The following is a 23487-nucleotide window of genomic DNA, read 5'->3' as shown; positions in this document are numbered from 1 at the left end:
TTCGAAGGAGAGTAGTTTGCATACAGACATTGCATAACAGGAACACATTAAACACGTAATGACATGTCCTCATCGGGGAACAGCATTCACTTTCGACTTATTTTCAAACTATGTCATTTGCTCATAGGCGCATAGGAATGTACAGTTATATATACCATTATTTTGCATTATCCGTACACTCTAGTATTCATGAAATCACATTATACTTTGTTTTGTTCCCCCCCCCCCTCAAATATAACTCTTACGGACAATCCGTCCGAGTAAAACCCTTTAAAAGAGAAGAAAACAATCAGAAACCAAACACAGAGAACCCCAGAAATAAAAAAAATTAAAAAAACAAAGAGACAAAAAACATTATGGGGAAGAGGACGCATTGGGGGATACTAGCACTCTAAATCCTACCCTGTCCAGATGGGCACAGAGCCACTCTCTCATTCACAACCCATTGGGTGAGAGGGAAGCCTATGGCCCTAGAAGATCATAACTTGGCAAATCCAGGACCTGTTAGTAACCCTATCACCATTAAGTTGTAGGGTCTGGGACGGAGTATATGGATTCCAGCCATGGAGACCAAATTCTTTCAAATTTAGCGGAGGCATTGTGTTTCATATAAATGTATCGTTCCTTAAAAACAGTGTCGTTTATTAGTGCCTTAAGAGCGGGGAGTGTAGGGCCCTTAGGGGCCATCCATAGCCTCGCAATGCTCACCTTCGCCATTGCACATATGTTGCGAGCATATAGGCCCTCTGGACCAGACACAAAGTCAGAGCTACCCATTCCCAGGATGCAAAATTGCGGAGTAAGCATGGCCTCGTCCACCCCTGTGTTCCCCAGAATCGATCCGACCCCCGCCCAGAAAGCCCGCAGCACCGGACAATCCCAAATGATGTGCCAAAAAGTACCTGCAGTCATCCCACACTTAGGGCAGTCACCCATACGACCCGTCCCGAATTTGGCCAGTCTGGCTGGGGTCATATATATTCTATGCAAAAGGAAGTATTGTATCTGTTGATACCTGATGGATTTGGTAACCGTGCACGGAGTTTCCAAAGCAAGGGCCCAGTTCTCTTCATCTATGGGGCCCAGATCCTGCTCCCATTTGACACGGAGACGTGTCAAAGGATCTATATGGAGTTTGGCGAGTAGATAACCATAAGCATGGGAAATCATCTTAACTCGACCCAGCATACTTACAAAGGTCTTAATGGGAAATGGTATAATTTTAGGGGGGGAATTGGCGAATTGGGACTGCAAGGCATGTCTGAGCTGGAGGTATCTAAAAAAAATAGGAGTTAGGCAAATTAAACTCATCTTTTAGTTGTTGGAAGGATTTGAGCGTATTATCCGTATAAAGGTGATTTATGGAAATCACTGATTTAGGGGCCCAAACTTCCCTCCCCTCGAGCGCATACAGTTCAGGGAGCCATTTAGAATACCAGAGGGGGGTGTCCGGGTCCAATCCATCAAATTTCAAAAGAATTTTTAGTGCCTGCCACACCTTTATGGCTTGGTATATAAGAGGAGGGAGGAACCGGGCCAAGCTCCCACTCAGCAACACCTGCAGGGGGGATAAGTCGGGGAAGTAGCATTGGACAAATACCCAGTGTAGAGAAGTGACGCCAGTATCCTGCACCCATGCACTAATATGAGACAGCTGAGCGGCATAGTAGTACATCTGAAAGTTTGGCAAGGCCAGACCTCCGTCGCTGCGCAGCCTGGTGAGAGTGTTCAGTTGTATTCTAGGACGTTTGCTAGCCCATATTAAAGAAGACAGGACACTATTCAATTTTCTAAAGAAGGATGGATGAATATATACAGGGGATTGCAGAACCACATATAGAATCTTAGGTAGTATTATCATTTTTACGAGGCTGACCCTGCCAGATACAGTCAATGGAAGCTTACACCAAGTCTTGGATTTACGAGTAATTTGTTGCATGATCGGATCAAGGTTCAAAGGTGTAAAGTCAGAGGGGTCATTGGTTACCTGAATCCCAAGATATTTAAATTTCGCCGTCCAACATAGCGGTAGGGAGATTTTAGGAGCAGCAGGGGGGGGGCCAATCACAGGCATAATAGAGGACTTAGACCAGTTAATATGAAGGCCTGAATATACACCGAACTCCTCAATCAATTGCAACACTGTAGGCATAGACCTGGTGTAATCCTGCAGAAACAACAGCATGTCGTCAGCGTAAAGGGCAATCCTATCCTCACGAGGGCCGGTATGAATGCCCACCACGCCTGGGTGGGACCTTATTAGACAGGCCAAGGGTTCGATGGCCAGGGCAAACAAGGTTGGGGACAGAGGACATCCCTGCCTGGTCCCGCGAAACAGGTGGAACGAGGGAGAGATATAGCCATTCACTGAGATCCTGGCAGTCGGGTGCTGATAAAGCATTTTAATCCATTTTATAAAATTAGGCCCGAAACCCATAGCTGTCATGACCTCCCATAGATAGGACCACTCGATACTGTCAAATGCCTTGGCGGCATCCAGTGAGACCACTACCGAGTCAGAGGGGAAGTCATATGGGATTTGTAAGATGGTATATAATCTACGTAGGTTAATAGAAGTGGACATCCCTGGCATAAAGCCGGTCTGGTCGGAGTGGATAATGGAAGTAATTACGGTGTTGAGTCGAACTGCTAAAATCTTTGCCAGGATCTTAGCGTCAGTGGAAATCAATGATATCGGTCTATAGGATTCTGGGGATCTAGGGTCTTTTCCGGGCTTCGGGATCACTATAATAATCGCCTCCGCCATAGAGGGGGGAAGTTGATCATTAACAAAAATATCAGAATACAGGGCGTGAAGCCTAGGACCGAAGAAATCAATGTGGGTCTTGTATACCTCTGAGGGGATGCCGTCATAGCCCGGTGCCTTGCCGCTGGGAGACAAGCCAATAGCCGCCGTTACCTCTTCCAGAGTTAAGGGTGCCTCCAGCATCTCAGAGGCCTCCGGGGGGAGTGTGGGTAGGGGAATATTACTTAAATAAGCGGAGAGGTCTGATGTTGAGTCTACCAGTTGTGAACTGTAGACCTCAGCATAGTAGGAGCGGAATAGCTGCGCAATTTCCGGCGTGGTGTTCACAAGGGCGCCATCGCTACCGGTCATCTGAGCAATTGTAGAACCTGGGCGGTCACTGTGCACCAATCGAGCCAACAGGCCACCTGGCCTATCGCCCTGCATGTAAATATTAGTAGCTTGAAATAGAAGCGAGCGCGAGTTTTTATCAGACAGATGAGCCACCCATGCCGACTGGGCCGCCAGCCAGCGTACCTTCAGCGCAGGGGTGCCATCCACCAAGTATCTAGATTCCAAATCCCTGGCGTCACTCTCAAGGGCTCGCTCTCTCTCCCTGCAGGACATTTTGAGGGCAGAAATACGTCTAATATACGTTCCCCTTAGGAATGCCTTAAATGAATCCCTAACCACTGTTCCGGGGGCCGAGCCTACATTGTCAGTAAAGTATCCCTCCCACTGAGTCACCTGGTCAGAGCAGTCACCTATTTGCAGCAGCCAGGAAGGATGCAGTTTCCAATAAGATTGACCCCTCTGGCTCACCATAGCGAGAGTCAACACCATAGGGGAGTGATCAGATATACCCCGGGCCTCGTATTGGACGTCAACCACCCTAGGGAGAAGAACGGGGGAGAGTAGGGTCAGATCGATCCTGGAGAACGAACCATGCGTGCCAGAGAAGCATGAAAACTGTCTAGTCGTAGGGTGCCGAGCTCTCCACACATCCACCCACTGCAAATTATTCAGAAAATCAGCAAATTTAGTAGGACTAGAGCGGACCCCAGCAGCCTGCGGAGAGCGCCATCTGTCTAAAGCTAAATTCATGACATTGTTAAAGTCACCCAAGCAGATTACCGGGGTGTCCGGAGAGGAGGCTATGAATGAAGCGGCTTGCTGTAGTACATCGTACGAGAATGGGGGGGGGATATAAACCGCCAGTATGTAGTAGGGTTGGGTACTTAGTCTACATTCAAGGAACACAAATCGACCGTATTTGTCAGTCTTGACCGATACCTGCTCAAATTGGACCGATTTCTTTATCAGGATTGACACACCCCTGGAGGAAGAGGAGTGAGAAGCGTGATAGGCCCAGCCCACCCAGGGTCTTCTAAGTGACAGTAACCTATTCCCCTCCAAGTGAGTCTCGCAGAGACATGCAACATCCGGGCCATATTTCCGAAGTGTAGTTAATACTAAGGAACGCTTTATCTTATTATTTAAACCTCGAACATTCCATGTCAGAAATTTCAAATTAGCCATAGATCTGGTAATATTCTATGTAGTAACCTAAAGATACAGTCCAGCGAATATTCCTGGAAATTGTTAGTGAGGGTAAGAACAGTGCTATACTACTCAATCCCTGACTCTCAATCGACAGTATCCAATGCATCAGACATACTTCCCACATCAAAATAAATGTACTCCAAAACAAATTTAAGCATGAGAAAAATAACAAACTATAGAAAGAAAAAAACTTGTGTAAGGCACAGCAACAAGCTGTTCGCTGAACTCTCCCCCCCTCCCCGTATACCACCCCTAACTTCGGCATACTTAAATCCCAAACTATCGTTTCTATCTCTCAAGGGCTAAATACTAAACAAAACCCTTAACCAAAGTCAAGCGATCAAGAGAAAGAAAAGAAAAGTCCTGAGCCACCAACGCCAAGGGGGGGGGGGCTCCCTGGACAATGGGTAGATGCCTCTGGTGGTCCCAACCGATCATTAGACAGTGCAGGGCCTCAATCCGGGGCCATCTGGCGCGCTCCCGGAGCATATCTGTCCAGCCATTGGGCCGCCTCTCTAGGGGAATTGAAGAATTTGGTTTCCCCGTCCGCTACCACCCGGAGTCGGGAGGGGAATAGCATAGAGTAGGAGACGTTCAGGTCTCTGAGGCGCCTCTTGATAGGCATAAACTGGGCTCGATCCTTCTGGACTTCCGCGGCAAAATCAGGAAAAGCAGACACGGTAACCCCGTTTCTGGTAAGGGGGCCTTTTGTGCGTCCCAACCGGAGGACCGAGTCACGGTCCTTATAATGCAGAAATTTGGCGATGAAGGTGCGCGGAGGGGCGCCAGGAGGTAGAGGACGAGATGGTATCCGGTGTGCACGCTCCACCGTAAACTGTGCCGTGAAGGATTCAGCGCCGTACAGTTCCTTAAGCCATGACTCCAGGAAGACCTCAGGCTGGGAGCCCTCCTCCTTCTCCGGCAGGCCCACAAATCGCACATTATTTCTACGCAGCCGACCCTCCATGTCTAGTAATTTGGATTGAAGGGATGTTACTTGCTGGGTTACCGTGGAAATAGATTGTTTCATAGGACCGCACATATCCTCCAGATTCGAGACACGGGTTTCTGCCTCTCCCACTCTCTCTCGTATGCGCTGGACGTCCTGCCGAAGCAGTGAGAGATCACACTGCACTTTCTCCATCTTATCTGAAAGACGCTGTTCCGATCCAGCTATTGCCTCCAGCACTTGTTGAAGAGATGGAGCTGCGGGTGTGTTAGGGGATTCAGCAGCTGTTGCAGATGGGGAGTAGGAGTGGGACGGAGAGGCCCCCTGCGAAGCGGCCTGCGAGGCCCGTTGGTTTAGTGGGTTAGGTTGTCTGGCAAATTTCTCCAGCTTCGCTGCAGCCGTGCGCTGGCCGTCCCGAACCATGACGGACAATAGGTAGTAACAGACACTCCGGTATAATCTCAGGTCAAAAGCGTAGAAGGAGACTTCAGCAATGAGTGAATTTTAGGGTTGTAATAAGCAGAAACACATCCGCAGCTGGTCTCCAAAGTAGTAGGCAAATGTAAAAGAAAGTACTGGCAGCGTCCCAGAATATAGGTGAGAGCAGGAGCGATGCAGTTATTTAGTATGTAAAATAAGACAGCAACTGAAGTCAAAGTGTAATTTGATCCCAGGAGGTAGAAGTCACTCACCAGTTACATATCAGTCAGCCTTTAAGTGAGAGTGTTCCCTCTATGACTGGAAGCAGCAGTCCAGAGCAGTGGGGCCGGGAATCTCCAAAATTGAGGCCGGGGATCCGGAGGAGGTATAGGCCGCAAATCCGGAAGTATGTCTCCTCGGCCGTACAGACCCCGGGGAGAGCGGGGAAATCGCCTGCCGGTGCCCTGCAGCGTAGGGAAGAAAAGCAGGGTATTCAGGCACACCAAAGGGGCCAGGATATTACAGGAGGATGTTTAATCCAGGGAGCTCCCGGGATCTGCTTCCTACTCCTGTGCTGCCGTGGCCATGCCCCCCATTTTTTTTTTATAATTAATTTGATTTAATTTGAAGTCAGGCTTTTTTAATCCGTAAAACCTGCCATTTTTTTAATAATTCACAGATAGAGGCTAATTGATAGCTGTTAGGGCAATATCTTTCATCTGTGTAATCTTCCGCAGCACAGCAGCTGCATACTTATGCAAGAGCATTTTACACCTCCTTTTTATTTATAAACAAATCAGCAGACAAATAATTAATTATGAGTTTGAAAATTAATTGAAGAACCTACTGATTTCCAATACAAATTCTGACAGGAACAGTTTATGTAAGTGTCATTTATTGTACAGGGACATTTTTCAGTGGTTGAAAACTTTTGCAAGTGTACTAAGACTTGGTGGTATTTACTAAGGTCCCGATTTTTTCCGAGTTTGTTATTTTTTTCTAAGTGTCATCTCGGGAATTTACTAAACGCAAATCTCGGCAGAGTTGGGGCTATTCGTATTGTTTTCCCCGGCTAAGTTCACAAATACGAATGAATACACCATCGGTCAAACACGGCTGTTATTTGATACAACTGTGTAATTTACAAAGAATTTGTATTTTCAATCACTGCCGACAATAGTCAAACACTGCCGGGAAAGCATAGACTTCGTTAAAAAAAGCAGTTTTAAAATAGACCTGCTTTTTCCTGGCGTGTTTAGATAGTCATGCACGGATCAGTGAGATCCGTGCATGCTTATCTGTGTAAAGGGGTGTGAAAGTGTTATAAATCAAAGAAAAAAATTGCGCGTAACCAGCCTCGGGCTCTTTGAGCCGTTCCTGGTTGTAAAAATACAGGGGGAAAATTGTGAAGGGTCCCCCCATATTTATACAATCAGCACCGGGGTCTGCGTCCGGTCCTGGTTCAAAAAATACGGGAGACAAAAGACGTAGGGGGCCCCCGTATTTTTTAAACCAGCACCTGGCTCCACTAGCCAGAGAGATAATGCCACAGCCGGGGGACAATTTTATATAGGTCCCTGCGGCCGTGGCATTACCCCCCCCAACTAGTCACCCCTGGCCGGGGTACCCTGGAGGAGTGGAGACCCCTTAAATCAAGGGGTCCCCCCCACCAGCCACCCAAGGGCCAGGGGTGAACCCCGAGGCTGTCCACCCCCCCATCCGTGGGCGGTGGATGGGAGGCTGATAGCCTTAGTGTAAAAATAATGAATATTGGGGGTCATTCCGAGTTGATCTCTCGCTGCCGATTTTCGCAGCACAGCGATCAGAGGAAAAAATGTAATTTCTACGAATGCGTATGGGTCGCAATGCGCACGCGCGTCATACGGGTACAAAGCCCGTTGTGGTTGTGCACAGGTTGTAGCAAAGTTTTCCTTCGCACTGACGGCCGCAAGAAGATTGACAGGAAGGGGGCGTTTCTGGGTGTCAACTGACCGTTTTTCTTGAACCAGGACCGGACGCAGAGCCCGGTGCTGGTTGTATAAATATGGGGGGACCCCACACAATTTTTCCCCTGTATTTTTACAACCAGGAACGGCTTAAAGAGCCCGAGGCTGGTTATGCTTAGGAGGGGGGACCCCACGCAATTCTTTTTTTATTTTTAACCCTTTCAACACTTATTATAATGTACACAATGAAGCCCTGCACGGATCTCACTGATCCGGCCGGACTTCATTGTGTTATGTCCGGCAGTGTTTTACCAATCACTCCTGTAAAACACTGCCCGACAATACGATTCACATCGACATCGGAACATACGAAAGAAGAGGACTCGACAGCTTAGTAAATTACATGAAAAAAAAAAAGTTGCAAAAAAACACGACAGATACTAATCGAGATGAATCTCCCACCAAATCGGCACAAATACGATTCTTTGTAAATATACCCCTTGGAGTGAGATAAAGTGGACGGAGATAAAGTACCAACCAACCAACTCCTAACTGTCATTTTGGAAACACAGCCTGTAACATGGCAGTTATACCCCTTTCACACTGCACAAATAACCCGGTTTCGACCCGGTATATTGCCAGGTCGACACAGGTCGCTGTGCGGTGTGAAAGGGTCCATGGACGAATGTCACCTGACCCGGTAATTCAACCCGGGTTATAAGAAGGGTTATTCCCGGGTAATTACCGGGTCAGGCGCATTGTGAACAGGTTACCCGGGTCGATGCGACCTGGTACCCGTTCACCGCATAGGGAGAGGCGGCGAGGAGATGATCTCATCCCCAGCGTCGCCTCTGCACGCGCCCCGGATGCCGGCTCCGTCCCCACCCCCAGATGGCAACCATATTGCCGGTGTGTAGGGTCCAATGCCGGGTCCCACCCGGGAAGGACTTGTTTCCAGTTCCCGAGTGGAACCTGGCATTACGAGCTGAAAGCGGTATTAGTAGCTGATTGGCTGGTACCTTATCTCCATCCACTTTATCTCTCCCCAAGGCTTAGTAAACAGACCCCTGTAAGTATGTATATATGGAGTCCCGTTGCCATTCTCCTGTGCACAGCTGCACAGTGACGCAACTCATAGCACCACCTCCTCAGCACCTCCCACCCTGACCTCCCCTTAATGGATGGAACCATTAGAAGGCATTAGTCATGATGTGTACATCTATATGAGCCTTGCTTTTTTTCTATGAAAAAAAATACTAGTACTATACTATGAAAAGTTTAACAGTAGTCACAACTGCTGAAGGTCCTGTGCCCAGGTTATTGTCTCCGTGATCTAATCAAGTTCCAGGAAGGAATGTTAGAATATGCCAGAGATGATGGTAGAAGCACAGCGTGTTACATAATATAACAAACTGTATTGTTTTTATTTTAGCTCAAGCCTTCTTCATGCTGAGACTCTACTGTGCACTCACAATGCCCAGCTTCTTAGAGGGTTTGTTAAATTGGGAAAGTTACTTATCAACCTTACAGCACAGCCTTCCATTAGCCCCATGACTCCTCAACAGGTTCTCCATTTGTAAGTAGCTCAGTAGTTATTTTGTTGCAAAATCATTTTAATATTTGTAAATATAACCTCACTTTAGTCAATGCAATTAAATATGAAGGGTGCAAGTTGCTGTTGCCACGGCATTTTAACTTCAGCAGCGGCACGCAAACTCGCCACCCCTCACGAACCAATTTCAGACCAAATTCGCACAAATTTCCCTATGTAGCTGCAAGCACTTTTGTGCGAGTTTGGGCTGCCGTAAAGTGTGGTTGTTGCCGTACTAACTTGCAGTGTGGGGAAACTCGCATTTAATTGAATTGACCCCATTGTTTGAACATCACTGTGCCTAAGATGGTCTACCCGGTGACACAAACTCTCCTTTCCTTGCATGCTACACTACAGTGAGTGGACATCAGGGCTGTCTTCTTTACACTTTTGAGTGTTTATATCAGACTGCACCTAGCAATACGCTTCTCTGGCACAATGTAAGTAAAATGCGCACAGTGCGACTGGTGCAAAGATCCAAGTCCTTAGGCAGATTGGAAATGGCTTTGCAGGCACCCCAAAAGCGCGCTTTCTCCACCATTTACCTCATTTCATTTATCTTGTGCCACAGATGAATACTTCTGACTTTTTTCACTGCTTTGCAAAACTAATCGCATCTGTTATTATTTCTAATCATCTTTTAGTTACAATAACAGTTTTCTGTGCTATTCCTTTCTGTTCATGCATCATTATATTTACTTTCTCCTATTATCCTTAGCTGGCATTACTTTCAAACTGTTGCCAACAGATTGCAATTCCATCCAGATTTACTGCTGTGTTCCAGCCTTTATACTGTATAGCATATGATGTGTGTCGGGAGATATATCAGAGCAAACATCTGTAAGGAATATTTATAAATTCCGCGAGTTAGCAATTTACATGATCTATGTTAATTGACACCTATGTTGGCAGGCGAGAAAGACATGAGAAGGGTATTTAAGGATTCAAATGTGTTTAAAGGGCGTATGAAAGGCACAATCTTTTCCTTGCTTTAAAGGGATATTACGAGAGTTATACTCGTAATCTTTAGCCTCAGAAAACAGGATTGCATTTTGATACCAAGCACCGATATCATGATATTTTTTTGTATATTGAGAATTGTTGTAAACATTTAGTCACGGAGCGAAGTGTAATTATACGTCCCACCCTCGCCAACCGTATTGCCGTAGAATTCAAGAAATTATTTTCACATCACTATTCAATCAAAATACATGATTCAGAGGTGGACACAAATGAGATTATTGCAGCATCTTCGTACGCAGCGGATCTGAGAAGTTGTGCAAATATCGCTGGCGTCGTCTATTGTATTGAGAAGCCCACCTCCAGCTTCTCAGATCGACTACTTACATACCAAGATCAGCACCCGATGCACCATTGGACCCTGGGGTTGCTCAGACTGTCCATCGATACTGAGACGCTGGGGCCAGAACCACTGGCTGCGTCACACCTCCAAAACGCGGCGTACCTGTGTTTAGCCGCCACTCCCTGTATCCTCATCCAGATGGTCGCTATCTGTCAATCACTCTGCATCTAAATCAATACTGTTACCGCCATTGCAAGACCATCACGGCACATGCCCAGTGCAACTCGGATGCATGTGCAATAGACAAAACATCGCCCATTTTCAAGATCTAGGGCCCAATTCCAACCTGATCGCTGCTGTGCGTTTTTGCACAGCAGGCGAATACCGAACTACTACGCATGCGTATGCACCACACTATGCATGCACGACGCCCGAGGATGGTGTGAAAATTTCGATCACACGACTGTTCGCAAGGTGATTGACAGGAAGAGGACGTTTGTGGGTGGTAACTGCCCGTTTTCTGGGAGTGTCTGGGAAAACACAGGCGTTCCCAAGCATTTTCAGGGCGGGTGTGTGACGTCAGCTCCGGCCCCGATCAGCCTGATTTCTTTGCACTGGAGGAGTAAGTATTGAGCTACGTACACACTGCACAGAATGAGAAAAACATTAGATGGTGAGTGTGATGCGAACGGTTTTGCAGCTGTCCGCTGACTGAGGTGAATTTTCACACAGCGTACACATGCAATCGCATACTTGCATGGGGAGAATTTTCACTTCCCCTGGGCGGCAACTATCTGATCACAGGACAGTGTAATTTGCAGCACAGCTATCAGGTGTGAATTAGGCCCTTAATAAGCATGTCCCCAAAGTTGCAGTATCTTGGAGAAGACTTCAGTTCTTAATTCGTGGTTTTCAATGGATACTTTAACATCCAAGTAGTGAATGGATGTTTTACTGTAATTTGACGTGATCCTGATGGTTGATGGTCGAGAATTGATGGCATCGATAAGGCCTAACAGGGCCTTTTCACCCCCTAGCCATAAGATGAACAAATCATCAATGTAGCGCAAATATGCTGAAATGTACCTGGCGGTATCAGGGACAGCGAAGAACATTGACTCCTCTTCAAAAAACATAAAAATATTTGCATAGCTGGGCGCGACATTACTACCCATGGCACAGCCCAGGAGTTGTCGGTAGAATGTGCCATTGTAGATGAAATAATTGCGCGTGAGTGTAAGTTCCAGAAGCTGCATGAATAGGTCAATGTTCAAATCAGAAATCCCCTCATTAATATAGAAAGTTCTTACTGCTGATAGTCCTTGTGCATGTGGGATCGACGTGTACAGACTGTTGATATCCATTGTGACTAGAATAGCTTCTGCTGAGATGTCAGTAATACCTGCTAGGCGGTTAAGAAGACTTGTGGTATTCTTAATCAATCTGGCATGTCGAATCACATACGGTTGGAGGATGTTGTCGAGGTACATTGCAATAGGCTGATATAAGGAATCACGAGCTGAGATAATGGGGCGTCCAGGGGGGTGCATCGGGTCCTTATGGATCTTAGGGACAGTATACAAGATTGGGCTCACCGGATACGGTTGTTGTAAGGCCAGTAAGAGAGCGTCATCCAGGAGGCCATCAGACCTTGCCTGTTGGAGAATACTGGTGAGTTCCGTTTGATATTGACTGGTCGGATCCACATTGAGTTTTTGATACACGGCAGTATCTGCTAATTTTCGCTCAATTTCTGCCATGTAGTCCCCCAGGTCCTGGACCACGATAGCACCCCCCTTGTCCGCCGGACGGATCACAATGTCTCTGTACTCGGATAGATTTTTTAAAGCAATATGTTCTTGTTTGCTTAAATTCTGATGTGACATGGGTTGAGCATCCACAAATTTCTGGACCGAATCATCCATCAATCTGGAAAAGGTTTGGATGGAGGTGTTTTGAGAACTGGGGTCAAACTTGGAACGACTTCTTTTCCTCAAAAACTGTTGTGTTGGAGACGTGGCAGATACTTCTGGAACATGCTGAAAGTGCTCCTGTAAACGTAACGTCCGGGAAAATCTGTAGAGGTCGATATTCCACTTTAAGTCATGGTGTCTATTGGTCGGTACAAAGGAGAGGCCCTTATTAAGAACCTTCTCCTCTGCCTCTGTAAGTACGTGGGAAGAGAGAAAGGCTCATCTAAGGAGGAGGCGGAGCAGATGATTGTGGTGTCTCCGTCGGCGACGCCGACACCTGATTGGCTGGATATGTGGAATGTTTTAAATGCAAATGTGTCTTTATTACATAAGAGAATGGACAAAGCAGAGTCCAGAGAAAAGACAGGGAGTCAATCCATGGATTTGGCTGTATCACAGGGCCCTACAGGGTCTCAGAAACGTCCCCTGTCCCAAGTAGCAGACACTGATACCGACACGGATTTTGACTCCAGTGTCGACTACGATGATGCGAGGTTACACCCAAGGGTGGCCAAAAGTATTCATTATATGATTATTGCAATAAAAGATGTTTTGCATATCACAGATGACCCCTCGGTCCCTGACACGAAAAGAAACCTGAGGTAACCTTTCCCCCATCTCATGAGCTGAACGCGTCATTTGAAAAGGCTTGGGAAACTCCAGACAAGAAACTGCAGATTCCCAAGAGAATTCTTATGGCGTAACCTTTCCCTGCACAGGACAGGTTACGGTGGGAATCCTCGCCCAGGGTGGACAAGGCTATAACGCGCTGGTCCAGAAAGGTGGCGTTACCGTCTCCAGACGCGGCAGCCCTCAAGGATCCTGCTGATCGCAGACAGGAAACTACCTTAAAATCAATTTATGCACATACGGGTGCCTTGCTCAGACCGGCAATAGCGTCGGCTTGGGTTTGTAGCGCTGTAGCAGCATGGGCAGATAACTTGTCATCTGACATTGATACCCTAGATAGGGATAGCATTTTATTGACCTTAGGTCACATTAAAGACGCAGTCTTATATATGAGAGATGCTTCAAGAGACGTTGGGCTGTTAGGTTTGAGAGACAACGCCATGGCGATTTCTGCTAGGCGAGCCCTGTGGACCCGCCAATGGACGGGTGATGCCGACTCAAAGAGACATATGGAAGTTTTGCCTTACAAGGGTGAGGTTTTATTTGGGGAATGTCTCGCGGACCTGGTTTCCACAGCTACCGCAGGTAAATCTACTTTTTTACCTTATGTTCCCCCACAGCAAAAGAAAACACCACAATATCAGATGCAGTCCTTTCGGTCGCATAAGTCCAGAAGAGGTCGGGGCTCTTCCTTCCTCGCCAGAGGTAAGTGTAGAGGGAAAAGAATGCCTGTTACGGCAAGTGCCCAGGAGCAGAAGTACTCCCCGGCTTCTACTAAATCCACTGCATGATTCTGGGGCTCCTCTGAGGGAGTCCGCGCCGGTGAGGGCACGTCTTCGACTCTTCAGCCACGTCTGGGTTCAGTCAGACGTGGATCCTTGGGCGATGGAAATTGTATCCCAAGGCTACAAACTGGAATTCGAAGACGTGCCTCCTCACCGATTTTTCAAATCAGCTTTACCAGCTTCTCCCCCAGAAAGGGAGATAGTTTTAGCTGCAATTCAAAAACTGTGTCAACAACAAGTGATTGTCAAGGTTCCTCTAGGGCAACAGGGGAAGGGGTACTGTTCAACCCTGTTTGTGGTCCCGAAACCGGATGGCTCGGTCAGACCCATTCTAAATCTAAAATCCCTAAACCTGTACTTGAAAAAGTTCAAATTCAAGATGGAATCACTCCGGGCAGTTATCTCCAGCCTGGAAGGGGGGGATTTTATGGTGTCACTAGACATAAAGGATGCATACGTTCATGTCCCCATATATCCCCCTCATCAGGCATACCTGAGATTCGCTGTACAAGACTGTCATTACCAGTTTCAGACGTTGCCGTTTGGGCTTTCCACGGCCCCGAGGATTTTCACCAAGGTAATGGCGGAAATGATGGTGCTCCTGCGCAGGCAGGGAGTCACAATTATCCCGTACTTGGACGATCTCCTCATAAAAGCGAGATCGAGAGATCAATTGCAGAAAAGCGCGTCGTTCTCCCTGAGAGTGCTGCAGCAGCATGGCTGGATTCTAAATCTACCAAAGTCACAGTTGATTCCAACGACTCTGCTATCTTTCTTAGGCATGATTCTGGACACGGAACAAAAGAGGGTTTTTCTCCCGATGGAAAAAGCCCAGGAACTCCAGAACATGGTCAGAGACCGGTTAAAAACGAAAAAAGTGTCAGTCCATCAATGCACTGGGAAAAATGGTGGCGACCTACGAGGCCATCCCCTTCGGCAGGTTCCATGCGAGGATGTTTCAGTGGGACCTTCTGGACAAGTGGTCGGGGTCCCATCTACAAATACATCAGAAAATAAGCCTGTCCCCCAGGGCCAGGGTGTCTCTCTTGTGGTGGCTGCAGAGTGCTCACCTTCTCGAAGGTCGCAGGTTCGGCATTCAAGACTGGGTTCTGGTGACCACGGACGCGAGCCTCCGAGGATGGGGAGCAGTCACACAAGGAGGAAATTTTCAGGGACTATGGTCAAGCCAGGAGGCTTGTCTACACATCAACGTACTGGAATTGAGGGTCAAATGCTACGGCCTACGACAAGCGGAGAATCTTCTTCGCGACCTACCGGTTCTGATTCAATCAGACAACGTCACAGCTGTGGCTCATGTAAACCGCCAAGGTGGGACAAGGAGCAGAGTGGCAATGGTGGAAGCCACCAGGATTCTTCGCTGGGCGGAAAATCACGCAAGCGCTCTGTCAGCAGTCTTCATTCCGGGAGTGGACAACTGGGAAGCAGACTTCCTCAGCAGACACGATCTCCATCCAGGAGAGTGGGGACTTCATCAAGAAGTTTTTGCAGAGATAACAAGTCAGTGGGGACTTCCACAAATAGACATGATGGCGTCACGCCTCAACAAGAAGCTTCGGAGGTATTGTGCCAGGTCAAGGGACCCTCAGGCAGTAGCTGTGGACGCCCTGGTGACACCATGGGTGTTTCAGTCGGTCTATGTGTTCCCTCCTCTTCCGCTCATCTCAAAAATACTGAGAATCATAAGACGAAAAAGAGTACAGACAATACTCATTGTTCCGGATTGGCCTCGAAGGGCCTGGTATTCAGATCTTCAGGAAATGCTCACAGAAGATCCGTGGCCTCTTCCTCTCAGGGAAGACCTATTACAGCAGGGGCCCTGCGTGTTCCAAGACTTGCCGTGGTTACGTTTGACGTCATGGCGGTTGAACACCAAATCCTATCAGGGAAAGGTTTCCGGAGGAAGTCATCCCTACTCTGATTAAGGCTAGGAAGGAGGAGACGGCGAAAGATTATCACCGCATCTGGAGGAAGTATGTATCTTGGTGTGACGCCAAGAATGCTCCTACTGAAGATTTCCATCTGGGCCGTTTTCTCCACTTTCTACAGACAGGAGTGGATATGGGCCTAAAGTTAGGCTCCATTAAGGTACAGATTTCGGCCCTATCAATTTTCTTTCAGAAGGAATTGGCTTCTCTCCCAGAAGTCCAGACTTTTGTAAAGGGAGTGCTGCACATCCAGCCTCCTTTTGTGCCCCCAGTGGCACCATGGGACCTTAACGTGGTGTTACAGTTCCTAAAATCTCACTGGTTTGAACCTCTTCAAACGGTGGATTTAAAATTTCTCACTTGGAAGGTGGTCATGTTGTTGGCCTTGGCATCTGCACGGCGGGTATCCGAATTGGCGGCTTTGTCTCACAAGTGCCCCTATCTGATTTTCCATGTGGATAGAGCAGAATTAAGGACTTGTCCTCAATTTTTGCCTAAGGTGGTTTCATCTTTTCATATGAACCAACCTATCGTGGTGTTGGTGGCTACAGGTGACTTGGAGGATTCCGAGTCCCTTGATGTAGTCAGGACCTTAAAAAGTTATGTAGCCAGGATGGCTCAGGTTAGGAAAACAGAGGCACTGTTTGTCCTGTATGCAGCCAACAAGCTGGCGCTCCTGCTTCTAAACAGACTATTGCTCGCTGGATCTGTAACACGGGCCCTCATTCCGAGTTGATCGGTCGCAAGGCGAATTTAGCAGAGTTACACACGCTAAGCCGCCGCCTACTGGGAGTGAATCTTAGCTTCTTAAAATTGCGACCGATGTATTCGCAATAATGCGATTACTAACTACTTAGCAGTTTCAGAGTAGCTCCAGACTTACTCTGCCTGTGCGATCATTTCAGTGCTTGTCGTTCCTGGTTGACGTCACAAACACACCCAGCGTTCGCCCAGGCACTCCCACCGTTTCCCCGGCCACTCCTGCGTTTTTTCCGGAAACGGTAGCGTTTTCAGCCACACGCCCCTGAAACGCCGTGTTTCCGCCCAGTAACACCCATTTCCTGTCAATCACATTACGATCGCCGGAGCGAAGAAAAAGCCGTGAGTAAAAATACTTTCATCATAGTAAAGTTACTTGGCGCAGTCGCAGTGCGAACATTGCGCATGCGTACTAAGCGGATTTTCACTGCGATGCGATGAAAAATACCGAGCGAACAACTCGGAATGAGGGCCTCGATTCAGGAGGCTCATTCTACGGCTGGATTGCAGTTACCAAATTCGGTGAAGGCCAATTCCACTAGGAAGGTGGGCTCTTCTTGGGTGGCTGCCCGAGGTGTCTCGGCATTGCAGCTTTGCCGAGAGGCGACTTGGTCGGGTTCAAACACTTTTGCTAAATTCTACAAGTTTGATACCTTGGCTGAGGAGGACCTCATGTTTGCTCAATCGGTGCTGCAGAGTCATCCGCACTCTCCCGCCCGGTCTGGAGCTTTGGTATAATCCCCATGGTCCTTACGGAGTCCCCAGCATCCTCTAGGACGTAAGAGAAAATAAGATTTTAAACCTACCGGTAAATCTTTTTCTCCTAGTCCGTAGAGGATGCTGGGCGCCCGTCCCAGTGCGGACTAAATTCTGCAAGACTTGTATATAGTTATTGCTTACATAAGGGTTATGTTACAGTTTTAATCAGTCTCGGGCTGATGCTGTTTTTGTTTCATACTGTTAACTGGTTCGTATGTTCCAAGTTGTACGGTGTGGATGGTGTGGGCTGGTATGTATCTTGCCCTTAGATTAACAAAAATCCTTTCCTCGTACTGTTCGTCTCCTCTGGGCACAGTTCTCTAACTGAGGTCTGGAGGAGGGGCATAGAGGGAGGAGCCAGTGCACACCAATCTAAAGTCTTTAGAGTGCCCATGTCTCCTGCGGAGCCCGTCTATACCCCATGGTCCTTACGGAGTCCCCAGCATCCTCTACGGACTAGGAGAAAAAGATTTACCGGTAGGTTTAAAATCTTATTTTACGCTATCGAAACTGAACGTACACAGGGCGCTTTACATACCATGAATCCAGAAAGTATTCACAGCGCCTTATTTTTTCCACATTTTGTTATGTTACAGACTTATTCCAAAATGGAATAAATTAATTTTTGTCCTCAAAATTCTACACACAATACCCCATAATGACAACGTGAAAAAAGTTTTTTTGAGATTTTTGCAAATTTATGCAACATAAAAAACTTAGAAATCACATGTACATAAGTATTCACAGCCTTTGCCATGAAGCTCAAAATTGAGTTCAGGTGCATCCTGTTTCCACTGATCATCCATGAGATGTTCCTACAGCTTAATTGGAGTCCACCTGTGGTAAATTCAGTTGATTGGACATAATTTGGAAAGGCACACACCAGTCTATATAAAGTCACACACTTGACAGTGCATGTCTGAGCACAAACCAAGCATGAAGTCAAAGAAATTTTCTGTAGACTTCCGAGACAGGATTGTCTTGAGGCACAAATCTGGGGAAGGGTACAGAAAAATATCTGCTGCTTTGAAGGTCCCAATGAGCACAGTGGCCTCCATCATACGTAAATAGAAGAAGTTTAGAACAACTAGGACTCTTCCTAGAGCTGGCCGACCGTCTAAACTGAGCGATCGGGGGAGAAGGGCCCTAGTTAGGGAGGTGACCAAGAACCTGATGGTCACTCTGTCAGAGCTACAGCATTCCTCTGTGGAGAGAGGAGAACCTTCCAGAAGGACAACCATCTCTGCAGCAATCCACCTATCAGGCCTGTATGGTAGAGTGGCCAGACGGAAGCCACTCCTTAGTAAAAAGCACATGGCAGCCCATCTGGAGTTTGCCAAAATGTACTTGAAGGACTCTCAGACCATGAGAAACAAAATGCTCTGGTCTGATGAGACAAAGATCGAACTCTTTGGCGTGAATGCCAGGCGTCATGTTTGGAGGAAACCAGGCACCGCTCATCACCGGGCCAATACCATTCCTACAGTGACGCATGGTAGTGGCAGCATAATGCTGTGGGAATGTTTTTCAGCAGAAACTGGGAGACTAGTCAGGATAAAGGCAAAGATGAATGCAGCAATGTACAGAGACATTCTAGATGAAAACCTGCTCCAGAGCACTCTTGACCTCAGACTAGGGCGACGGTTCATCTTTCAGCGGGACAGCAACCCTAATCACACAGCCAAGATATCAAAGGAGTGGCTTCAGGACAACTCTGTGAATGTCATTGAGTGGCCCAGCCAGAGCCCAGACTTGAATCCGATTGAACATATCTGGAGAGATCTGAAAATGGCTGTGCACCGACGCTTCCCATCCAACCTGATGGAGCTTGAGATGTGCTGCAAAGAGGAATGGGCGAAACTGGCCAAAGATAGGTGTGCCAAGCTTGTGGCATCATATTCAAAAATACTTGAGGCTATAATTGCTGCCAAAGTATTGAGCAAAGGCTGTGAATACTTACGTACATGTGATTTCTTCGTTTTTTATTTTTATTAAATTTTCAAAAATCTCAAAAAAAACTTTTTTCCCATTGTCATTATGGGGTATTGTGTGAAGAATTCGGAGGGGAAAAATGAATTTATTCCATTTTGAAATGAGGCTGTAACAAAATATGGAGAAAGTGAAGCGCTGTGAATACTTTCCGGATGCACTATAACACAGTGACAACTGATAAATGACACATAAACTACCACAAAGACATAATGCACAATGATGTATATCACAAGTCTCAATGTTAAAATGGAAAATCCAAGTCTTTAGTCTTTTGGCTTCCACATATAAAGTTTCAGTAAGAAAATTTCTAGAACAAAGGGACACTGGACCTGATTCCGATGTGGTTGGAGTGTGCATCGCTGCTTCTTACTTGGAAGCAGCAGCAATGCATAGATATAGTAATGCAGCAGGAGGTGTCTGGTATAAGTAGATGCCAGCTGCTTGCATTGGATCACCTGCGACTCCATCAGCTGACATAGGGTCAGATGTATGATCCTCCGATATTGGGGAGAAGTGGTATCAGCACACGTTATGTGCACTGACACTGCTTCTCCTCCATGTATGACTCTGGCGGTGTGTGCTGTATGACAGGAGCGCTATGCTCCCCTGCCTATATCAGCACTACAAGTTGGCACGCTGATATGTAGGGCAATGTATGAATTGTCAGTTGTACTGACCGTTCCGACTACAGCTGTCGATTTCTACAGCTGCAGGTGTCGTTGCTCATTCATCACAGCAGGCACAGCGCTGTCCCTGACTGTGGAACCTGCCGGCTCCAGGCTGCTTGTGAGATCTCACTATAGTAGCAAAATATCGCACATGCCTAGTGTAGCCGTCCAGGAGGGAAGACACAGTGCATCAGCACTAGGTGCTGTGTGCTCTGGTGGAGATCGCCAGGGGGGGGGGGGGAGTTTTCACTCCCCCGCCTTAGCAGACAAGATGTCAATATATCTAGTCAGTGTACAGTAGCTTCCTGCTTTGCCTCGGTAATGAGGCAAAGCAGGAAGTGCTATAGCTGCACGATCCATGCCACTATAATAGATCTCCCCTTGAGTGACACATGAAGTCACGCAATCTCCGTCAGAAAATGGTAATCCTGGCCTAGATACTGCTTCATTTTGCGAAACGGCTGCTGCCGCCGCCCCCTCCCTACCCCGAAATGGCTGCAAACTGTCAATCTCTTGAATTCTGCAGCCATACTGCGTCCGGCGACACACGACCTGTACTACACATGTGCATGTGAATCAGGCCCATTGTGAAGTCATATTGAGGAAGACTGTGGCTGGATTCAAAGTTAAAAAAGTAAGGAGCAATCAAGGAGCAATTTGGTCCTGGAATAAACTATATTGCAATGCAAAGGCTGCAAATGCATTTCTGTTTTTGCATGTAGCTGGATAGCTTTGTTTTTACACTGAAATTTGGAATTTACCTAGGACACGCCTCTTTCTAACTCTAAGGGGGAATTCAGTTGCCTCCAGGCTTATTGATCCCCCGGGGCTATACAATTAGCTTTGAAGTGGGGGCCATTATCACAGCAGGCTCTGAAGAAAAAATGCCTGACAATTAGACTTTTTTTCTAAATCAGGAAACGAAAACACATAGGGGGTCATTTAGGTGCGGTTGTATGTGCGCTATCATGTACAAAGTACTGATGTTCAGTACTTTGCGCATGCGCAGACGTGAATGGGTCCTGCAATGTTGGAAGTAGGAAGTTAGCTGACTGTCAATCAGTGATTGACAGTCTACTGCCATTTGTGGGTTGGAAAGAGGGCAGCGATGGCCTCCGAATGTGAAAATGGTGGCGTGTTCCTGCCATTTAGGGGGTGGGAAGAGGCCAGGGAGGTGGGATGCCGGCCGAACTCGGATGTTACAAATGCGCACACTTACCTCATCAAACATGAGTCCAGCTATTTTATACTTGTGAGGGGTAGTGTCTTTTTTATAGTGTTGCACTACTTTGTTTTTCTTTCTTATTTGTAATGCAGCATGACTTGGATTTTGCCCTTATGACAATGAGACTTGTGTTTTATACCTTTGCTTTGGCTTATGTGCCATTTATATGTGGCAGAGAATATTCCTGGTGTGTTACATAACACTGCATCTTCTATAGTTTTATATGTAGTAACTGGTGATCCTCCTGTGTAGTATTGTGTGGTAATATCTAGAGATGAGCGGGTTCGGTTTCTCTGAATCCGAACCCGCACGAACTTCATGTTTTTTTTTCACGGGTCCGAGCGACTCGGATCTTCCCGCCTTGCTCGGTTAACCCGAGCGCGCCCGAACGTCATCATGACGCTGTCGGATTCTCGCGAGACTCGGATTCTATATAAGGAGCCGCGCGTCGCCGCCATTTTCACACGTGCATTGAGATTGATAGGGAGAGGACGTGGCTGGCGTCCTCTCCATTTAGATTAGAAGAGAGAGAGAGAGAGATTGACCTGATTTACTGGAGATTAGGAGTACTGTAGAACTGTAGAGAGTGCAGAGTTTACTAGTGACTGACCACAGTGACCACCAGACAGTGCAGTTTTATTTAATATATCCGTTCTCTGCCTGAAAAAAACGATACACAGTGACTCAGTCACATACCATATCTGTGTGCACTGCTCAGCCCAGTGTGCTGCATCATCTATGTATATATCTGACTGTGCTCAGCTCACACATCTTATAATTGTGGGGGAGACTGGGGAGCACTGCAGTGCCAGTTATAGGTTATAGCAGGAGCCAGGAGTACATATTATTATTAAAATTAAACAGTGCACACTTTTGCTGCAGGAGTGCCACTGCCAGTGTGACTGACCAGTGACCTGACCACACTGACCACCAGTATAGTTAGTAGTATAGTATACTATATTGTGATTGCCTGAAAAAGTTAAACACTCGTCGTGTGACTTCACTTGTGTGGTGTTTTTTTTTTAATTCTATAAAAAACTCATTCTGCTGACAGACAGTGTCCAGCAGGTCCGTCATTATATAATATATACCTGTCCGGCTGCAGTAGTGATATATATATATTTTTTATATCATTATTTATCATCCAGTCGCAGCAGACACAGTACGGTAGTTCACGGCTGTAGCTACCTCTGTGTCGGCACTCGGCAGTCCGTCCATAATTGTATACCACCTACCCGTGGTTTTTTTTTCTTTCTTCTTTATACATACATACTACTACTACATCTCTTTATCAACCAGTCTATATTAGCAGCAGACACAGTACAGTACGGTAGTCCACGGCTGTAGCTACCTCTGTGTCGGCACTGGGCAGTCCGTCCATAATTGTATACCACCTACCCGTGGTTTTTTTTTCTTTCTTCTTTATACATACATACTACTACTACTACATCTCTTTATCAACCAGTCTATATTAGCAGCAGACACAGTACAGTACGTTTTGTTTATACAACATAAGGGTGGGTGGGAGGGCCCAAGGACAATTCCATCTTGCACCTCTTTTTTCTTTTATTTTTCTTTGCGTCATGTGCTGTTTGGGGAGGGTTTTTTGGAAGGGACATCCTGCGTGACACTGCAGTGCCACTCCTAAATGGGCCCGGTGTTTGTGTCGGCCACTAGGGTCGCTTATCTTACTCACACAGTCAGCTACCTCATTGCGCCTCTTTTTTTCTTTGCGTCATGTGCTGTTTGGGGAGGGTTTTTTGGAAGGGACATCCTGCGTGACACTGCAGTGCCACTCCTAAATGGGCCCGGTGTTTGTGTCGGCCACTACGGTCGCTAATCTTACTCACACAGCTACCTCATTGCGCCTCTTTTTTTCTTTGCGTCATGTGCTGTTTGGGGAGGGTTTTTTGGAAGGGACATCCTGCGTGACACTGCAGTGCCACTCCTAGATGGGCCCGGTGTTTGTGTCGGCCACTAGGGTCGCTAATCTTACTCACACAGCTACCTCATTGCGCCTCTTTTTTTCTTTGCGTCATGTGCTGTTTGGGGAGGGTTTTTTGGAAGGGACATCCTGCGTGACACTGCAGTGCCACTCCTAAATGGGCCCGGTGTTTGTGTCGGCCACTAGGGTCGCTAATCTTACTCACACAGCTACCTCGGTGCAAATTTTAGGACTAAAAATAATATTGTGAGGTATTCAGAATAGACTGAAAATGAGTGGAAATTATG

At 47.0% G+C, this 23487-nt stretch overlaps 1 protein-coding gene across 3 annotated transcripts in view; it reads left to right on the top strand.

Annotated features, from left to right (window-relative positions):
- LOC134910412 (uncharacterized) overlaps nt 1–23487 on the top strand; it is a 286525-nt gene that overhangs the window by 173302 nt on the left and 89736 nt on the right. For 2 of the 3 annotated variants that reach the window (XM_063918404.1, XM_063918406.1), the window contains one exon: nt 9057–9200. The exons of the other annotated variant lie outside the window; for it this stretch is intronic. In XM_063918404.1, coding sequence (XP_063774474.1) covers nt 9057–9200 — 144 coding nt within the window. The remainder of the gene's footprint in view (nt 1–9056; nt 9201–23487) is intronic. 3 annotated transcript variants of the gene reach the window in all.

This window comes from Pseudophryne corroboree, chromosome 4, assembly GCF_028390025.1.
Source record: "Pseudophryne corroboree isolate aPseCor3 chromosome 4, aPseCor3.hap2, whole genome shotgun sequence".
NCBI classification, from domain to species: Eukaryota; Metazoa; Chordata; class Amphibia; order Anura; family Myobatrachidae; genus Pseudophryne; species Pseudophryne corroboree.
The sequence above is the reverse complement of the archived record's forward strand: the minus strand, read 5'-3'. Positions and strand labels throughout refer to the sequence as shown.